The sequence below is a fragment of the Leptinotarsa decemlineata genome, unplaced genomic scaffold, assembly GCF_025532065.1.
Source record: "Leptinotarsa decemlineata unplaced genomic scaffold, Ldec_3_MD MMD2_tig00005002_RagTag_RagTag, whole genome shotgun sequence".
NCBI classification, from domain to species: Eukaryota; Metazoa; Arthropoda; class Insecta; order Coleoptera; family Chrysomelidae; genus Leptinotarsa; species Leptinotarsa decemlineata.
Window position 1 is genome coordinate 1697084 of NW_027412614.1, and position 20532 is coordinate 1717615.

At 34.2% G+C, this 20532-nt stretch overlaps 1 protein-coding gene, 1 long non-coding RNA gene and 2 pseudogenes across 2 annotated transcripts; all 4 read left to right on the top strand.

The window, feature by feature from the left end:
• The first annotated feature begins 478 nt into the window (after nucleotides 1–478).
• On the top strand, nucleotides 479–11145 carry LOC141484181 (multifunctional protein r-like; annotated as a pseudogene).
• On the top strand, nucleotides 2583–5514 carry LOC141484229 (uncharacterized). The gene is made up of 2 exons (XR_012466535.1): nucleotides 2583–2615; nucleotides 2677–5514. It is a non-coding gene; the product is annotated as an uncharacterized lncRNA (long non-coding RNA).
• Nucleotides 11146–11199: 54 nt separating the features above from the next.
• Nucleotides 11200–18668, top strand: LOC141484226 (carbamoyl phosphate synthase small chain-like). Its single transcript, XM_074179312.1, has 5 exons — nucleotides 11200–11304; nucleotides 16395–16617; nucleotides 17967–18280; nucleotides 18340–18472; nucleotides 18530–18668. Exons 2-3 carry the CDS (start codon nucleotides 16416–16418, stop codon nucleotides 18041–18043), a joined length of 279 nt encoding a protein of 92 aa, XP_074035413.1. The 5' UTR covers nucleotides 11200–11304; nucleotides 16395–16415; the 3' UTR covers nucleotides 18044–18280; nucleotides 18340–18472; nucleotides 18530–18668.
• Nucleotides 18153–20148, top strand: LOC141484182 (multifunctional protein r-like; annotated as a pseudogene).
• The last annotated feature ends 384 nt before the right edge of the window (nucleotides 20149–20532 follow it).

Genomic DNA, 20532 nt, shown 5'->3' on the forward strand with positions numbered 1-20532 from the left:
CACGAGTATTCAATTGAAATTGTTTTTCCCAATCAGGTCAATGGGATGAATCCTTCCATTCCGCCTTCAGTCTCCTCCCCTTGAAAGAATATGTGTCAGTCACATACACACTTATGAACATAAAATTGAGATTTATTGAAGAGAATCAGACTTTCGCGGTCATCTTTTGAAACTGGTTTAATGTTTGCTGGAATTTTATCTGTAGTCTGTAGCAGACTACAGACTGAAAACTTGATATAACTAACAGTTTTAATTGATATATATTCTGAGTTGATACGTATTTGAAAACATCATGCTGAATTGTGTTTTTCATCCATTGATCATCAAAAAAAAATTGAAAATCAATATGAGTTTTGAAATGTTTCTTCACATTATGTATTGCATACTTTAAGCAAATGTTTTAGTAAATAAATGCATATCTCACGTATTCGACGGATTATTTGTAATAATTTTCCTTTTTCTAGTATTTCAAACTGGTATGGTGAGATATCCTGAATCTCCAACAGACTCAAGCTACCACAAATTCTCTTCTTAACATACCCTATTGTTGGAAATTATGGTGTTCCTGATTCAACAAAAGACGAGAATGGTATTCCCTAGTAAGTATATAGACCCTCAAGAATCATCCAAATCAAATAGATCACGGAATACGGGCCCTGTGAGACGTTTTCATGATATATTTTGATCTTTTAATTTTTATAAAAAACTAGTGGACCCTTGAAAGTCGTTCTGCTTGACAGGCAATATTATTATTATTTTTATTGATGAAATATCATATTTTATTATTTATTTCCTATTCCCGAGGAAGACAATTGAGTTCTTTTATTATTTACATTATTATTATATTTTTTCAAACCGTAGTTTGCGCTGGTCAGGCACTATACCCCGAAGCCCCGATACATTCGGGAGGGCGCTCCAGCATTATCAACCAACGACCACTCCCCACGGCGTGGGGTTAGTGGTCATTGGGTCCGAGAATCATGTGCCCTGAATCAGTGAGCCAAGAATGACAGCCTTCTGCATCTCTCCGGCTAAGATTTCTGCCATAGTAGGACAAGCCGGTATGATTTTAAAATTTGAGAGTAGAAAGGGCATCATACCACCAAGTACTCCAATAATCAGAACAACCATCTGACCGAGTGATCTGGATAGAGTCTGCGGAGTTCGAAGAGTAAATCTCGATATTTTATCCGTTTTTCCTCCTCTTTTCTGACGATATTCGTCTCGCCAGAAACTGAAAACTCCACGACAAATATCGTCTTGCTGTGCCGGTCGAGAAGAACTACATCAGGCTTATTAGCTTGTATGAGCCTGAGGGTGGGGAACTAATAGTTCAAATAAATTTGGCACTTCTCGTTCACCACAATGGATTCAATATCCCCTGGAGCGTAGGGCAACACCGGTGTCTCGTCAATGCCGTAAGAGTGCCGTAGACGGTAATATAGTGTTGTGTGTCAAATGTGTAATGTGCAGTACAATAAAACAGTTTTTCTCTGTTTAAATACTCTCAATTAAAACAATTGTTGCATACCATAAGGAAGATAAATCGCCTAGCTATAAACTGAGTTATAATTCAACCTAAAATAGTTTGTGTTAACTGATTTAATTTGTTTAAAACAATCTAGGGGCAATAACAAATCAGTAATTGTGAACTAAAAACAATTAAAAGATAGATCACAAAAAAGTGGAGATAACGTACAGACATCTGAAAAACCTGTGTTCTTATAGTACAGGAGCTTATAGCCAAAATAAATACTATAAATGGATCCCAAAAAGTGTGCCAAATGTGATACTGAGGAAACTAGTCAAGTACTCTTTCCCTGTGACTCTTGTAGAACATTGTTATGTGGACCCTGTGGTAGCTTGACTGCTTCAGAAATTAAGTGTCTTGCACTCAAGAAAAGAAAGCTAATTTTTCTCTGTGAAAACTGTGAAACTGGTTTTTGGAAAGTTCCTGAAATGATGAGGGAGTTGAAAGAAGTGAAGGATTACTTGGTACAGTTGAAAAATAATCCAGTCCCAGCTGACAAATCTGATATCCTTCCATTAGGTTCCACCGAACAAATTATGGCTGAAGTCTGCGAAAGACAGAAAAGAGCTTCGAATGTAATCGTTCTCAATATTAATGAATCTAAACAAAATTCACATTCAAATAGAACTGCTGACGACAAAAACACTATAAGGGACCTGCTTGCAGATGTTCCTGTAGATACTACAAATATTAGCACATATAGACTAGGTAAATTTGATCAAAGCAAGAATAGGCCCATCAAGGTGTGTTTCTCATCCCCGGAAGAAGCGTTAGTAGTCCTAAGAAATAAGAAGTTTTTAAAAGTACAAAGTGTCAAAATATTTGCTGATCAAACTAAAATACAAAGGGACTATTTTCTCAATGTTAAAAGAAAATTAGAAGAATACAAGAATAGTGGTCAAAATAAAATTATTAGGTATATAAATAATATTCCCACAATTGTTGATGCTATAAATAAACAAAAAAACTGACTGAAAGTCCTAATATAGTATACAAGGCTGACATCATTTACATGAATGCTGAGAGTTTTCTAGCCCACAAAGATCAAATTATTAGAGAAATATTTTGTTATTATCCATCAATGGTAATATTAAGTGAAGCCAGATGTACAGATAGTGTTCTTGATAGCGAAATTGTCATTTCAGGGTATTCTATCGTTAGATGTGATTCTAACAGCAGACATACTGGAGGAGTACTTATATATGTAAGAGGGGATATAAGTTATTCGTTAAAAGGAAAATATATACTGGATACCAATTACTGGTGCCAATTTATCAAAATTGAATTGAATAACACTAAATGGTTAGTAGGTGGACTCTACCATTCTTCAAATTCAAGTCATGATGTGTTCCTGGACAAATTTGAAGAATGGTGTGAGGACTACTTCATGAGAAATAAAAAGTGTCTTTTGATTGGTGACGTAAATATAGATTATCTTAGTAATACTACTCACGGCAAAAAAGTTAAAAATATAATGATGACTTTTGGTATCGAACAACTTGTTTGTGATTCGACAAGAATAACCTCTAATAGTTCTTCATTGATTGATTATGCGATATCAAATCAGAGTGGTCTAAAAGTTTGTGTTCACCATGAGCCTAAGATTACTGATCATTCAATAATTTCCGTTATTATACAAAATAGTGACTTTGCAATATCTACACCTTTTTTCACACGGAGATTAAATGATGAGGTTTTTCATAGTATCAACCTGAGGCTGATTGAATGTGAATGGTTGAAAACCTCCACTGATGTGAATGAGATTTACCATAATATTGAATCGGAGTGTAGATTAATTTTAAATGAGATAGCACCCATTATCGAAATCAAAAACAAACAAAATCAGGTACCTTGGTACGATGATGAGATAAAATCATTTTCAAAACAAAGAGACAAATTGTATAAAGATTTCAGAAAAACTTCCAATGCCAATAAAGAGGAGTTGTGGAATAAATATAAATCAAAACGAAATGAGGTTGTTAATTTACTGAAAATAAAAAAATTGCAATACTTTGAAAATAAAATTGATTCAAATAAAAATGACCCTAAAGAAATGTGGAAAACTATTAAAAAATTAACAAAAGGTGAGAAGCAGCATATGAACTTCAAGTGCATTAACTTTAGCACTGATGGCACTATATCAAGGGTAAAAACTGAGCAAGATGCTGCCAATAAGTTTAATTCGTTCTATGTTGATAGCATTGAGCGGATCTCTAGTTCTATCATCTCTGAAGAAAAGTGGTCTCAGAAAAATCTTAAACCAGTGGTAGCTAGTTTTCCTGAATTTGAAAGTGTAAACCTAAGTAAGTTGAGATCTACTATATTTTCTCTCAAAAAAAAGGCAGTATTGAGGAAGTAATTAGTGTCAGGTTTTTGAGAGAAACGTTTTATACTGGTGGAATTGTCTTCCTGAACTTGATAAATACTTCACTTGCAAATGATAGTTTTCCCAACCAATTGAAACTCAGTACTATAATGCCCATTCCTAAAATTAATAACGCAATAGAAATGTCTGACTATAGGGCCATAAATACTTTACCAACTATAGAGAAACTCTTAGAAATAATAGTGCACGAACAAATAACTCAGTACTTCAGTAAGAATGATCTGTTTATGGGTAACCAATCTGGTTTTAGAGAACATCATTCATGTGAAACTGCCCTTCAGTTAACAATATCGAAATGGAAGCAGGTACTTGATGATGGTAAATATGTAGTGGCAGTATTTCTTGACTTCAAAAGAGCGTTTGAGACCATCGACAGAGAAATTTTACTTCTAAAATTGAAATATTATGGCATTCAGAGTAAAGTATTGAATTGGTTCAAAGAATATCTCAGTAATAGATCTCAAAGAACCAAAATAGGCAACTCTTATTCAAACGAAATTATTAATAATTTTGGTGTACCTCAAGGCAGTGTGCTGGGACCACTGCTTTTTATAATATATTTGAATGATCTCAATTATGTGCAAGGTCATGATTTTCTGAATTTATTCGCGGATGACACATTGGTTGCATGTTATGGTCACAATCTTAACGAAACAATAACTCGAATGAACCAAGTATTAAAAAAATATGAAACCTATCTGGGAACTAATAAACTAAAATTAAATACAAAAAAAACCAAAGCCATGATTCTCAGTAATAAACATAAATTAAAGTATGTGGACTATGAGTCTCTACAACTTACCATTGATCATGACAAGATTGAATGGGTAACCGAGTTTAAATACTTAGGTTTCATAATAGATGACTCACTAACACTGAACGCTCATAGCGATTACATTTGCAAAAAAATTTCGAAAAAACTCTTCTTTTTTTCTAGGATATCATCTCAAGTGTCTTTATTTTCAAAGATAACTATATATAGAAGCATTATACAGCCACATTTTGATTACTGTTCTAGTCTTCTATATCTCTTGGACAAAAACAACAAACAAAAATTAGAAAAATTACAAAATCGAGGAATGCGAATAATCTTGATGTGTAATAGATATACTCCCATTCAAATTATGCTAAATACTCTAAATTGGTATAGTGTAACGCAAAGACTATTTTATATGTCAATGATGTTCATTTATAAAATCACAAAGAATTTATTACCAAGTTACTTCAAGTCTTTTATTACTTATAACAATCAAATTCACCGTTATGATACAAGGACTAATAATGAATTTCATATAGCTAGAACCAAAACTAAAAATTCTATGATATCATTATTTTTCAGGGGACTGAATGATTTCAACGAACTCCCTCAAGACATTAAATGCTCGGTCACTATCGATAGTTTCAAATATCAGCTAAAAAAACATATAAGGTCACTGGATATTTATTAATTTTTTTCGTTCTTTTAACTTTCTTTTCTTTCTTTTTAGCTTTTAAAATACTTTTAACTTTATACACACACATTCATATGTTTCACTGTTTTACACTTATTTTGAAGAATATTTTTTTAACAGATTGATATAAAAATTGTTTTTATCTATTTGTATTTTATTACTAGTAGCTATTATAATTGATGTATTCATATATTTCGCGATATTGACAATTTTTTCACATTTATCATAATTTTTAAGATTTGTATGTATATTAGGAATTCCTATTTCAAATAAAGATATATATAGCATTCTCAGGGCCGCGTTATGTCCATGGATATAGGCCAGGACCACATATGCTGGACATGCTGATAACAAGTGCATTGAGGTGGTCTCTGGCGCCTCGCAGCAGGCCCTGCACCTTGTGTTAGGAACGTATACCAATCACGCGACTGCGGTAGACTCACGTCTACACAATGATGAACCCCTCAGTTTCTGACTTCAGCCCACTCGACCTAAGAAAAGCTAACGTCAGGCGCTTTGATAAGCCAAGGTCTCCAATATTTATTATTATTATTGTTTTCATCAACGACATTTCATTTTCAATATTTACTATTCTATTCCCGACGAAGAGAAATCCAAAAAGACAAAAAACATAAAAATTGGTCCAGCCGTTCTCGAGTTTTAGAGAGACTAACAAACAGCAATTACTTTTCATATATTAGAAGATGAAAAATGACATCTTTTCAACTTTTAAAAACTGCAAATTGTTACCTCAATATTCACGCAATGCAAGAATATATGAAAATAATTTACTTTTTAAAGTTATCACTATGAAAATCTTGAAAGTTTAAAATCATGTATCTGAAAAATATCAAAATTGAATATTTCTGTAGCTTTTTCGAATCATATCGAATATGGACTTCAGCCCTTGTTGTCGGCGAACACTGCGACTTTCCGAGTAGTTGGCGTAACAACTAAACTTTTTCTGCTTGAATGAGGAATAAGAATGTAGCAGGCATTCAAGGAATAGACACCAGGCAGCTAACAAAACAGATCAGAGAAAAGGGGACCATTTTAGGAAAAATTGTATTTTCGCTGCCAGTATCCGAAAACGATCAAGGTAAATTTTGAAGCATTTTAGATTTGATTTTATTCAATTATTTCAGGAGTTACACCTAGAAGTATGTCTCAAGTAATATCTCTCTCAAATGAGACTAGAGTAACTTGAAAACAATGCTACGGAAAAACATTAGTTATACATGATGTTCGATATAGGCTGACCTGATGGTTTTTTCGTCTATTTTCTTATGTACAAAGTGCTTGACGTCCGGTTACTTTTCCTGTTGTATTTCAAATTTGAATTTTATATTTATCAATATCTAGATTTGCCCTATCAACGTCTGTTATTTCGGGCTTTTTTTAACTTCTAGAAAGCTGCCTACTTGAAACACCCACTCGGTTACTTCTTTCATGATACTCTCAGATTTAAAAGCCGTATACAGAACATCTCGCAAATTTGTCATATATATGTTTAGGTTTTCTCATATGGTCTAGTAGACAGTTGAAACGTTACAAGTATTATATGTAACTATTTTTTAACTGAATTATATGAGTACTAATTTGCTAAGAAACCCATGTATTTCATCTCTCTGAAATCGTCTGACTATCATCGACACCTCTATTATTATTTATAATTATTTTTATCTTCATATATCTATTTTAGACTGTATGTTTGATTTTATAGAGCATGCAAATTATATTATGATTTTTTAACATGTCTCTTGTTATTTGCCCAATGTGTCTGTGTTGATTTTAGTGTACCAATATTTGTATTTTATATATATTTTTTAACGTATATTACAGATTGTGACAATGTCAATATCTCTTGGAGATTTGATAACATCATGACATCCTTTACAGATCTTCAGGTTATTCAACGAAATTGTCAAAAACCATAATTTATAATACAAAATTACCTTATTTTAAGTAAATTATATTAACCTGTCCCAAACTCATTTAAATAAAGGACATGTTGAGTTCCTCTACTCATAAAATATTTTTCCAAGCACCACATTCAAACCAAATTTAGAATATCAGACAAGAACATTTTTTTATACAGATGGTCACAAGAAAACAATCCCATAATAAGTTCAACAAATTCCCCAGTATCACAAATACTTCAGGAAGTCTCAATATTTCAGGACCAACAATAACATATTAAGTCAACATCAGAACATACTTTGTTATTTATTTATATGATATATTCATATGATATTTATTGATTCCTGACAGCATTTTCATTGGCCATAATAATAATGATAGTAATGTATTCACCATTTATGATACATTGAGTAAATATATAAAGTGATTGTGGTTAGCATCATCAAATTATAAAATGTAAATACACATATAAGTACACAATCAGAAATATTCACAATTGAATATATATACATATATAAAAAGTATAGATGAATAATTGTGACTTCAAAAGTAAATGGGACATACATTCAAGCTCATGCAATCAAATGGCAAGTATTTGTGGTTTTCTTTTTAGGAACCCATCACATAGAACCCAAGTGGTACACCCAGGATCTGTGCAGTCGACTGCGCTTTGAAATACAATCAAATTAGATGTTTGATAAATAGAGGTGCAAGAGTCGACGTTGTTCCATGCAATCATAAACTCAATATTGATGAGTACTATGGGCCCTTTCTCAGTAATGATCCGGGCAATCCTGAGATGTGCGAAGAGACCATTATCATCAATACGGTTCTAGGCAATAAAAAGGTCAAACCAATATTCGGCATCTGTCTAGGACATCAACTTTTGTCTATAGCTATAGGCTGTTCCAGTTTAGAAATGAAGTAGGTCATATACTTAATAGTCACTGAACAATTACATCCACATTGTACATATCTTTCAGATATGGTAATCGAGGTCACAACCAACCAGGTATTCGAGGTCACAACCAACCAGGTATTCATCATGATACAGGAAGGTGTTACATTACTTCTCAAAATCAAGGTTTTGCTATTGATGTCAAAAGGTTGCCTCATGATTTGGAGCCTCTTTTTTCAAATGCCAACGATGCAACAAACGAAGGTATGGTCCATAGTCAGCTTCCTTATTTCAGCGAACGAATTCACCCTGAACAAACAGCTGGCAGCAACACTCGAAAGTGTTCTTTGATGTATTTTTGGAAGTTGTGAAGAATTATGCAGATCAGCACAGCAATGTCAGGCAATTATTGGCAAATACGTTAAAATACAGCAAACCACAGCCTGCACTCACACATATATCGAAAAAAGTGCTAATCATTGGTTCAGGAGGATTGTCTATTGGGCAAGCAGGAGAGTTCGATTACAATGGTCGGTAGCCGGGCGATTCGACGTGGGTGGGTGCTTTGTTCACTCAGTACATCGGCCGATGTGTGAGTCGAAGGTTCAAGCCGCATCCTGAACGCTCGATTTTCACTTGCTATCGTCCAACCCGTGTCAGGAATCACACGTTACACGTACAAGTTTCGACTTGTGAGGGTTGTTGTTCGTAGGGGTGCGATAGCTGGTTAATGGAAAAACATATTTTGAACATTTTTTTTTAACTCAAGTTCCCAAGCAATAAACTCAGGGAAGAAAACATCCAAACAGCACTAATCAGTCCCAATAAGCCACAGTTCAAACATCAATAGAGCTAGCGGATAAAATTTACTTTCTGCCACTAGTTCCGGAATATGAAGAGCAAGTAATTCCTTCAGAAAGACCGGGGGAAATACCCCTAACTTTCGGTGGACAAACAGGATTGGTTAGGTTAGGGCTCTTCAAAAAGTATAATAGCCAAATTTTGGGAACATCTATTCAGGCAATCATCGGAAAGTGTTCAGTGAAAGAATATCTGAAATAGGGGAGAAGGTTGCTCCGAGTATTCGTTCGAAAGGCATCAGAAGCTGCCGACCTGTTGGGTGACCCAGATCAGCTTTTTCTCTAGGTGGATTAGGTTCAGGATACGCCAATTGTAAGGAAGAATTGAAAGCTGTCAGTCAGCTGATCATTGACAAATCCTTGAAAGAATGGAAGGAAGTTGAATATGAAGTGGTGAGAGATGCTTTTGATAATTGCATAATGGTTTGTAACATGGAAAATGTAGATCGACTTGGTGTACATACTCAAAAATAGTGAATATAATATGCTTAAAAAAACAGCAATCAATGTAATTCGGCATTTCGGTGTTGTAGGTGAGTGTACAAACAGTATGCACTGAATCCCCACTCTGAAGAATATTAAATCATCGAGGTAAATGCGAGACTTTCCAGATGCTCTGCCTTGGCTAGTAAAGCTACAGGGTATCCCTTAGCCTATGTAGCAGCTAAATTGGCTTTGGGTATAGCATTACCTGGGATCAAACATTCTTTACCGGCGTCACTACTGCTTGTTTTGAACCTAACCTCGATTACTGTGTAGTGAAAATACCAAAGTGAGATCTACATAACTTTTCTAGGGTCAGCACTAAAATTGGTAGTTCTATGAATAGTGTGAGGGAAGTGATGGCTGTAGGAAGAAATTTCGAAGAAGCCTTTAAAAAAAACTTTAAGGATGGTTGATGAGAATGTGACAGGCTTTGATCCCTACTTGAAGCCTTTGAATGATGATTAATTGAAAGAGCCTACCGATAAGAGAATGTTATATAGATAAGTTGAATGACCTTACCAAAATCGATAAATGGTTCCTTCATAAAATGAAAAATATCGTAGAGTATAATAATCTGCTTGAAACGATTGACCAAATTGGTTTGAAGCACGGTCTTTTGCTGAAAGTTAAGCAAATTAGACTTTCAGACAAACAGATTGCTTCTGCCGTTAAAAGTACAGAACTTGTACTAGAGAAGAGCTCAATATAAAACCTTTTGTGAAACAAATCGACACTGTAGCAGCAGAGTGGTCTGCCACGACTAATTACTTCTACCTAACATATAATGCATCTTCTCATGACTTAGATTTCAATGAAGAACACATGATGGTGATCGGTTCTGGTGTTTATCGAATCGGGAGCTCTGTTGAATTCGACTGGTGTGCTGTCAGGTGTCTGAGAGAGCTGAGACGTCTTAATCGTACCCCGAGACTGTTAGTACAGATTATGACATGTCTGACAGGTTATACTTTGAAGTAATATCTTTTCGAAGTCGTTATGGACATATACAACATAGAAAACCCATGTGGAATAATTTTGTCAATGGGTGGCCATAGACTTGCATAGACAGCAGGCGAGGATTTCGGGCCCCTCTCCAGAGAGTATTGTCGGTGCTGGAAACAGGTTCAAGTCCTCACGAATGCTCGATAGAATTGGAATAATGCAACCGAGATGGAAAGAGTTAACTAAGTTACAATCGACGGCAATTTTTTTTAACGAAGTAGTATCCTTGTCTTGTCAGGCCTTCGTATGTACTCAGTGGTGCAGCAATGAATGTAGCTCACTCAGATCAGGATTTGGAAACTTATCTGAATGTAGTGACGTCAGTAAAGAACATCCTGTAGTGGTATCAAAGCTCTTGCTGGAGAGCAAAGAAATAGATGTTGATGCAGAAACTTACGAAGGTATCATCCTGAGAATGCTGGAGTACATTCTGGAAATGCTACCCTCGTAACACCTCCTCAGGATATCAACACTGAGACCTTGGCAAAAATCAAAAATATTGTCAGGTCAATAGCTGCTTCATTAGAGGTTACTGGTCCTTTCAACGTGCAGCTCATAGCCAAAGATAACGACCTCAAAAATCTATCTTGCTCTCTATAGGAAGTTTTAAGGTGATTTTTTTTTCATCCGAAGGCTATGCCTAAAGTAAACTATTTATTTTTTAGCACAAAATGGAGTTGTTGCCTGCTATGAGGTCACTGCAGAAGAGGGGCTATAAGCTGTAAGTCAGTTTAGGAACTGCTGATTTTTATAACGAGCATGGAGTTGACGTGAGTATTTTTTCTGATTAATCAAAACTGAACAATCTATCTCGAATGTTTGTGAGGAATTGCTTCTCTTCAATTTGAATTATATGTTCTGTAAAAGTTGGAAGATTGTTTCCTAATGAGCAGAATTTATGTTATACTTTTCCTGACTGACCAGAAGAAGCGTCAACTAAGCTTTGGACTTTTTTCCAAGAATATTTTTTATTAAGAGGATGTGGGAGCACGTGACTCAAATTATTATCTGTCAATGATATTTTCATTTCTCTTCTTGCTTTACTCTCTCTAGCCCAAATTAATCAATGACGTACGTCCCTGCTGGCAGGTAGCGGAAGTAAGCACTCTGAAATAAGTACGACGAGAATAAGGTTCAGCATTTTTTATTGAATGCCCACATTCGCTTGTTCCCCACTTGGCAACGCTGGGCTGGTTTCATTCGTTTCTCAGTGGCGGGGCCAAAGATCGCAGTGGCAGTGTGCGTTAAAGATTGAAAATATGAAAATGATGTGCAAATTTTCAATCTCATTTTAGGTTTTTCTTGTTTGCAGTTGAGTTTGTGATTCCAAATAGTGTAGCTTCGTGAAAAAAGATATTAAATTTATATTTTTTATCAGAATAGGTTTGTGAAATTAGTATATTTGCTGCATTTTATGCTTGGCCATACTTCTGGAATAGAAGGCACATTCCGTAATCATTTACAAAAAATAAAACATGTAGTGATTGTTTACGAGAAGTGAGGCGTTTTGTTTTCATTAATTTCATAAATATATTTTTTATATATCATTTGGTAGTTCTAAGCAAGGTTCAATCATTTTTCCTCACTTTTCATTTAGGAAATCTCTCAACGCAAGTACAAATTCTGATTCAAGACTAGATCCAGTAATTTTTTGTCTTTTTTCTCATTTCAAAATCACTCGAAACGAGTTGAATAAATTTATAGAAGACGTCAAATCGACAAGTTATGATAAACATAATTGATTAGTGGAAATGAACTGTGAATAATACTCAAAGAGAGTTTCATTGAAAACAATAAAATATAATGTAGAATGAGCGAAAAGTAAAATAAATCACATTTCTATAAAATATATATTTTTATGAATTTCATTAGTTCAGATTTCCATTGTCTGATATTATATAAAATGATTAAAATTAAATAATTAAAGAACAAGAATATATTTGAATAGATGAAAAAACAATTATATTAAGCAAAAAAAAAACTGAAATGAAATAATAGCGAAATAAAATACAAGTAAAAAGGGAACAAATTGAACAAAAATATAAAAATAAAATTAAAAAGTCGAGAGATTCCAAGCCAAGTTACTTCACGAATTTTCGATTGTAAGTATCAACAATCGTGAGGACTGATCGGTCCATAAGAAGGACGTTCTGATCAGACCGATCATCAGCTCCAGAGACTCGGCTACACAAGACTTGTCTAAATTTTCACTCCCCATAATACAACCATTACCATTGTGAAGAATTCAAGGCATTTTGTCAAACTACTAGCTGCAATTGAAATCACACATGAAGATCAACTAATCAGTTTCGGCGTGGAAAGCCTTTATACCAACGTTCCGGTAGAAGAAGCACTCCAAATCATACAGAGGAAGCTATCCGAAGACGGGGACCTGAAAGACAGAACGAATTTACTTATAGAAGTAATTATGGAATTGCTAGGATGCTGTGTACGAAACTGTTATTTCCAACTGAAAGACGAATTCTTTACACAAGATGAGGGACTGCCACTTCCACCAACATATATATATATATATATATATATATATATACTCCATATATATATATATATATATATATATATATATACTCCATATATATATATATATATATATATATATATATATATATATATATATATATATATATGGAGTGGTTTGAAACTCTGGCCATTCAAGAAGCCCACAAGAAACCTCGTGTCTGGTTGAGATACGTTGATGACACCTTCATAATACGGAACCAAGGAAATACCGAACTAGACGATTTCCTGAAACACAACAACAGCGTAAGACCTTCCATTACTTTCACATTGGAGAAGGAAGCCCGCAACTAATTTCAATTCTTAGACGACCAGGCCACCAAACGCGAACTGTGATTCCAAGATACCCTATGAGTGCAGAAAATCCTATATCGGTGAAATTAAGAGGCTATTGTATGTTCGCATTGCCGAGCACAAGAAACACAAACAGCGAGGGGAAACCAGCAAATCAGGAATAGCAGAGCATGTTTGGACTCATCAACATAACTTCTAATGGTCCCAAGCAGAGATCATACACAAAGAGGAACATTGGTTTTGGAGAAAATTCAAAGAAGCCGCATACATGTTATCCAACAATGTATTCAGCCAAGCTAGCGCAACATATGGAAACCCATAACGAAAAATGGCTAACTCCTGCCAAACGGTCATCTCCTACTAAACCAGTGAAGCGGAAAAAGGAAAGCAGGGATAAGTGAAAGTACTCAAATGTCCTATCAATAAATATTACTTGAGTTTTTTCCTAACACCAAATCGTTATTTTTACAGCTCGACACGTGTTTCCATCACCAAGTGATCATCTTCAAGAAGAAGATATTATCTTCCTCTTGAAGATGAAGATATTATGTTCCTCTTGAAAATGAAGATATTTATTATCTTCCTCTTGAAGATAATATCTTCAAGAGGAAGATAATATTGGTGATCGAAACACGTCGAGGTGTAAAAATAACAATTTGGTGTTGGGAAAAAACTCCAGTAATATTCATTACTACACCAAAGGTTCCAAACAGTACATCATTAGTCCTATAAATAGTCAGCTCACGGAGGAATGAGTCCAGTCATCACCCGAAGACGATTGTGGATACTGACAATCGAAACGTCGTGAAGTAACTTGGCTTGGAATCTCTTGACTTTTTAATTTTTTTTTATATTTTTGTTCAATTTGTTTCCTTTTTACTTGTATTTCATACCACTATTATTCCATTTCAGGTTTTTTTTGCTTAATATAATTGTTTTTTCAGCTATTCATTTTTATTCTAGTTCTTCAATTTTTTAATTCTTCTTTTTTAGTTCTTTCAGGGATTTCAAATTATTCTATATAATATCAGACAATGGAAGTCCGAACTAATGAAATTCATCATGAAACATTGTCAATCACCTTCAAACAAATATAAATTTTTTTTTATAAAATACAATTAACTAATAACACTAAAAAAATAAAATGAAACTGAGAGAATCTTTAAAGATGGAACACTAATATTTTGGGAAACTTATTGATTATCAATTTCAATAGAAATAAAATAGCAGATGGAAAAAGTAATGATCGACTTTATTCATGTGAAGTTGACAAATGGAAAATATAAATGTGATACAAACTTTCTGAACAAAAGAGTCGAGTTCAACTTATACGAAGAATGAATTATAATAACATATATTTTTAAAGATATAGAAATGACCGAATTGATTAAACAGATTGGATGGTGTTAAAGTTGAAATTTGTAAAGACCAATTACCCTAACATCAAACTGATATTATTTGCAGTATTTGCACTCGACGGGCGTTTTGCTAAGTGCGATGTTGCCAAACCCTTCTCTGCTCTAATATGTGTTCAGTTTTTATGAGATGGCAGCACTTGATGGGTGAAAATTCATTGAATGAAGAAAACACGTTTTATAGATTAGTTTAACATTATTTCATATTTCATTTGGTGAAAAGTTGACTATATTTGATCGTACAATGTCGCTATCTTGAAAATTTTGAAATTCGTCAAAGGAATAAGAAGTTGAAAACATGTTTGGAAGAATAAATGGAAAACAATGAGTTAACGACATTCTTCGTTACATTATTGATAACTTTCCCTCATACATATTTTTTATGTAACATCTCATTTCTTCACAAAGTGTTTTCGCGATTTTCAATATGGCGCTGCCACTCCATAGGGCTCTTAAGGATTCGTAATTGGTGAAATGTTGTAATACTTTCAAATGAATATTTATAATTATTTCTGAAATTTAATAACTTCATGACATTTGATAACTAATAAGAAAGAAATCTTCATTGATGTGTTTAAGTTTGTTGGTACCACCTGAACAACACATGATAAAAGGACGAATTCTCAAATTCATATATGAGTCCACGAATTGATCCGCATGATTCATCTATTGGACCATTCGACACATTATTCAAGAACTCACCCAATCATTAAATATCGCAGATGATTTTCCGCAAAATGGCGTTCTTCTGCCAGTAGTGTTATTAACTAAAGATATAATTGAAGACATCACATAACTAAAGATATAATTAAAGACATCACATAAAATTCCTGAACTCTTTTTTTAAATTTTCATATACATACAAATTTTTTGAACGAATGGTTAACCCTGAAGAGGCATGATCCTATAGCAGCCCCCCCCGATAACAACTATGTAACCAAAAACTAACAAAACCTAAAACGAATAAACATCTTTGAACTTGAACGAATGGTATAATAACGTTGAAGAATTTTGGATCAAAGTTATTACTACCAGGTCAAGTATATCAAATATTATTGGGAATTGTTGGGTCATAGTGTATAGTTTCATTTCCCTATCGAAAATAATTTAGCAATTGTCATATCAATGACACAATGTTGCTGTTTCAAAATCAACCATTGGAACATATCTCTAATTGTAACGATGGAACCAGTTTCAGGTCTCAGTTACTTGTAGCAACCTGTAAAATACGACATATTACATATTACTGATAAAAATAACAGTTTTAAACATTGATTTTACGCAGTAACTTTTGTATGTTGGTTTTTATTTAATTTTTATAGAAAACAAAACTAGTTTCGAAAACAAATCAAAGGATAAACAAGACACTGTAGCTTGGAAACAAAACCTTTCCGGACCTATTTTTATTTAAACCTCTTTCGAAAAATGTACACCTATAGGGCAGGAATTTGGCAAAAATATATCTTTTAGTAGTCTTCACTCACAAAAAGATATTTGTGCAACTACGTTATTTGTAATGACTTTATCTACTTTCACTTTCCAAATTTCACTATGAAAATCTTGAAAGTTCAAATTCGTGTATCTGAGAAATGTAAAATTGAATATTTCTGTAGCTTTTTCGAGTCATATCGAATATGGGCTTCATTGTTGTCGGCGAACACTGCGACTTTCCGAGTAGTTGGCGTAACAACCAAACTCTTTTTGCTTGGATGAGGAAGGAGAATGTAGCAGGCATTCAAAGAATAGACACTAGGCAGCTAACAAAACAGATCAGAGAAAAGGGGACCATTTTAGGAAAAATTGTTTATTCGCTGCCAGTATCCGAAAACGATCAAGGTAAATTTTTAAACATTTTAGATTTGATTTTATTTAATTATTTCAGGAGTCACATCTGTAAGTATGTCTTAAGTAATATCTCTCTTAAATGAGAATAGAGTAAACATAAAAACAATGCTACGGAAAAACATTAGTTATACATGATGTTCGGTATAGGCTGACCTGATGGTTCTTCTTGATATCCTCTATTCTCTTATGTACAAAGTTCTTTCTCACATGATGACGTCCCTTCCCTATGGTATTTCAAATTCAAATCTTATATTTCTCAATATCCAGATTTGTCCTATCAACGGCTGTTATTTCGCCATTTTTTAACTTCTAGAAAGTTGTTGTCCAAAGTAATGTTTTGTTTAGAATTCCTTTCCGACCTCTGCTGCGTCCGGATCAGGCTGATGTCTCTCTTTATTTTGATCTATAAATAATTTTGGACATGTATATTCTTAAAAGGGTGCTTGAATTGATATCATAATTTTTTTTTGCAAAATTTGAATATTTAATAGAATATAAGGTTTTTTATTTGAAGTCTCGAGGCGCTAGGTTATGCCTTCTTGAAACAGTCACTGGGTTACCCCTTTCATGATACTTTCAGATTTGAAGGCCATACACAAAACATCTCGCTAATTTGTCAAATATATTTTTAGTTTTTCTCATATGGTTTATGAGAGACTCAGAAATTTAAAAACTGTCTCTCATGTGCTGTCCTATATAATTTGATTGAATTTTGTGGCAACATTAAAGAATGTCTAGTAAACAGTTGAAACTTTACAAGTATTATAAGTAACTATTTTATAAGTGAATTATATGAGTCCTAATTTGCTAAGAAGTCAATGTATTTTATCTCTCTGAAATCGTCTGACTATCATCAGCACCCCTATTATTATTTATTATTATTTTAATTTTCGTATATCTATTTTAGACTGTATGTTTAATTTTTTAGAGCATGCAAATTATATTATGATTTTAACAAGTCCCTTGTCATTTGTTCAATGTGTCTGTGTTAATTTTAGTGTACCAATATTTTACTTTATGAATATTTTGTAATGTATATTACAGATTGTGACTATGTCAATATCTCTTTGAGATTTGATGACATCATAACACCTTTTGCAGATCTTCGATTATTCAACGAAATAGTCAAAAACAATAATTTATAACACAAAATTACCTCATTTCAAGTAAATGATATTATCCTGTCCCAAACTCATTTAAATAACAGACATGTTGAGTTCCTTTATTCATAAAATCTTTTTCCAAGCACCACATTTAAAATACCTGACAAGAAATAATTTTTTATACAGATGGTTACAAGAAAATAATCCCAAAATATGTATTTTTGGTTCTCCTTTTAGGAACCCATCACATACAACCCAAATGGTACGCCCAGGATCTGTGCAGTCGACTGCGGTTTGAAATACAATCAAATTAGGTGTTTGATAAATAGAGATGCAAGAGTCGACGTTGTTCCATGCAATCATAAACTCAATATTGATGAGTACTATGGGCCCTTTCTCAGTAATGATCCAGGCAATCCGGAGATGTGCAAGGAGATCATTAGAAACATCAAAACGGTTCTAGGCAATAATAAGGTCAAACCAATATCAGGCATCTGTCTAGGACATCAACTTCTGTCTATGGCCATAGGCTGTTCCAGTTTCAAAATGAAGTAGGTCATATATTTAACAGTCACTGTACAATTTTATCCACAATGTTTATATCTTTCAGATATGGTAATCGAGGTCACAATCAATCATGTATTCATCATGATACAGGAAGGTGTTACATGCCATTGATGTCAAAATTTTGTCTCATGATTGGGAGCTTCTTTTTTCAAATGCCAACGATGCAACAAACAGAGGTATAGTTCCATAGTCAGCTCCCTTATTTCAGCGTACAATTTCACTTTTGTTTGAAGGTGGTTGATACGCAAGATTTGGAAGTGTTGTTTGATGTATTTTTGGAAGTTGCAAAGAAGTATGCAGATCAGTAGAGCAATGTCAGGCAATTATTAGCAAATACGTTAAAATACAGCAAACCACAGCCTGCACTTACACATATACCCAAAAAAGTGCTAATAATTGGTTCAGGACGATTGTCTATTGGGCAAGCAGGATAATTCGATTACTCAGGTTCCCAAGCAATGAAAGCTCTGAGGTAAAAAACATTCAAACAGTAGTTATCAATCCCAACATAGCCGCAGTTCAAACATTAAAACGGCTAACGGATAAAATTTACTTCCTGTCACTAGTTCCGGAATACGTAGAGCAGGCATTTCGTTCAAAAAGACCAGTGGGAGTACTTTTAACTTTCGGTATACAAACAGAATTGAATTGCGGTGTCGAATTGGAGAGATTAGGGGCCTTCAAAAAGTATAATTGCCAAATTTTGGGAACACCTTTTCAAGCAATCATCGACACGGAAGATCGCAAAGAGTTCAGTGAGAGAATATCTGAAATGGACAAGAAGGTTGCTCCGAGTATGGCGGCTCATTCCGTTCAAGAGGCCTTAGAAGCTGCCGACCAGTTGGGTTACCCTGTGATGGCCAGAGCAGATTTTTCTCTAGGTGGATTAGGTTCAGGATTCGCCAATTGTAAGGTCATCATTGACAAGTCCTCGAGAGGATGGAAGGAAGTTGAATATGAAGTGATGAGAGATGCTTTTGCTAATTGCATAACGGTTTGTAACATGGGAAATGTGAATCCACTCGGTATATATACTGGAGAATCCATAGTGGTAGCTCCGAGTCAGACGCCCACAAATAGTGAATATAATATGCTTCGAACAACAGCAATCGATGTCATCCGGCATTTCGGTGTTGTAGGTGTGTGAAACATACAGTATGCACTGAATCCCCACTCACACAAGAATATTACATCATCGAGGTAAATGCGAGACTTTCCAGTAGCTGTGCCTTGGCTAGTAAAGCTACAGGATATCCCTTAGCTTTAATGGCAGCCAAATTTGCTTTGGGTATATCATTACATGAGATCAATAATTATGTTACCGGCATGGTTGATGAGAATGTGACAGGTTCTGATCCCTACTTGAAGCCTTTGAATGATGATGAATTGAAAGAGCCTACCGATAAAAGAATGTTTGTACTTGCAGCAGCTTTGAAAAGTGGCTACTCTATAGATAAGTTGTATGTCCTTATCAAAATCGAATAGTGGATCCTTCAAAAAATATCCTAGAGTATGATAATCTGTTTGAAACGATTGACCAAAATAGTTTGAGACACGGTCTTTTGCAAAAAGCTGAGCAAATTGGATTTTCAGACAAACAGATCACCTCTGCCGTTAAAAGTACAGAACTTGCTGTTCGAATGCAGAGAGAAAAGCTCAATATAAAACCTTTTGTGAAACAAATCGACACTGTAGCAGCAGAGTCGCCTGCCACGACTAATTACCTCTACCTAACACATGTTTTTTCAGTGGCGAAACGTTTAATGTATTTTCAATTTCAATTACTTCTTTTATTTTCCAGAAGAAACATTCTGTGATGTTATTGAAGTTAATTGTAGTTTTTATTCATTAATCTATCATATCAATCAAAAATATGAAGTCATTCGAAGAAAAATTTTGCTAAAGAATTGTTCAAAGCAAATGCAATAAAATTTGGAGAATATAAAACAAAAATAGGAGTGATGACTCCAGTTTACTGTGATCTACGGGTTATTGTGAGCTTGCGAAATTAATGGACACATTAGCAGACCTTCTCATTGTGAATGTTGAGAAAATGAACGTTGAGCTCTTATGAGGCGTACCACTGCATTGCTCATAGCTACAGCAGTTTCTTTGAAATTATTGAAACCTATGGTGATGAGGAGGAAAGAGGCTAAAGACTATGGAACTGAAAAACTCATTGAAGATATTTTCACTGCAGGCCAAAATTGTTTGATTGTAGAAGATGTTGTTACTT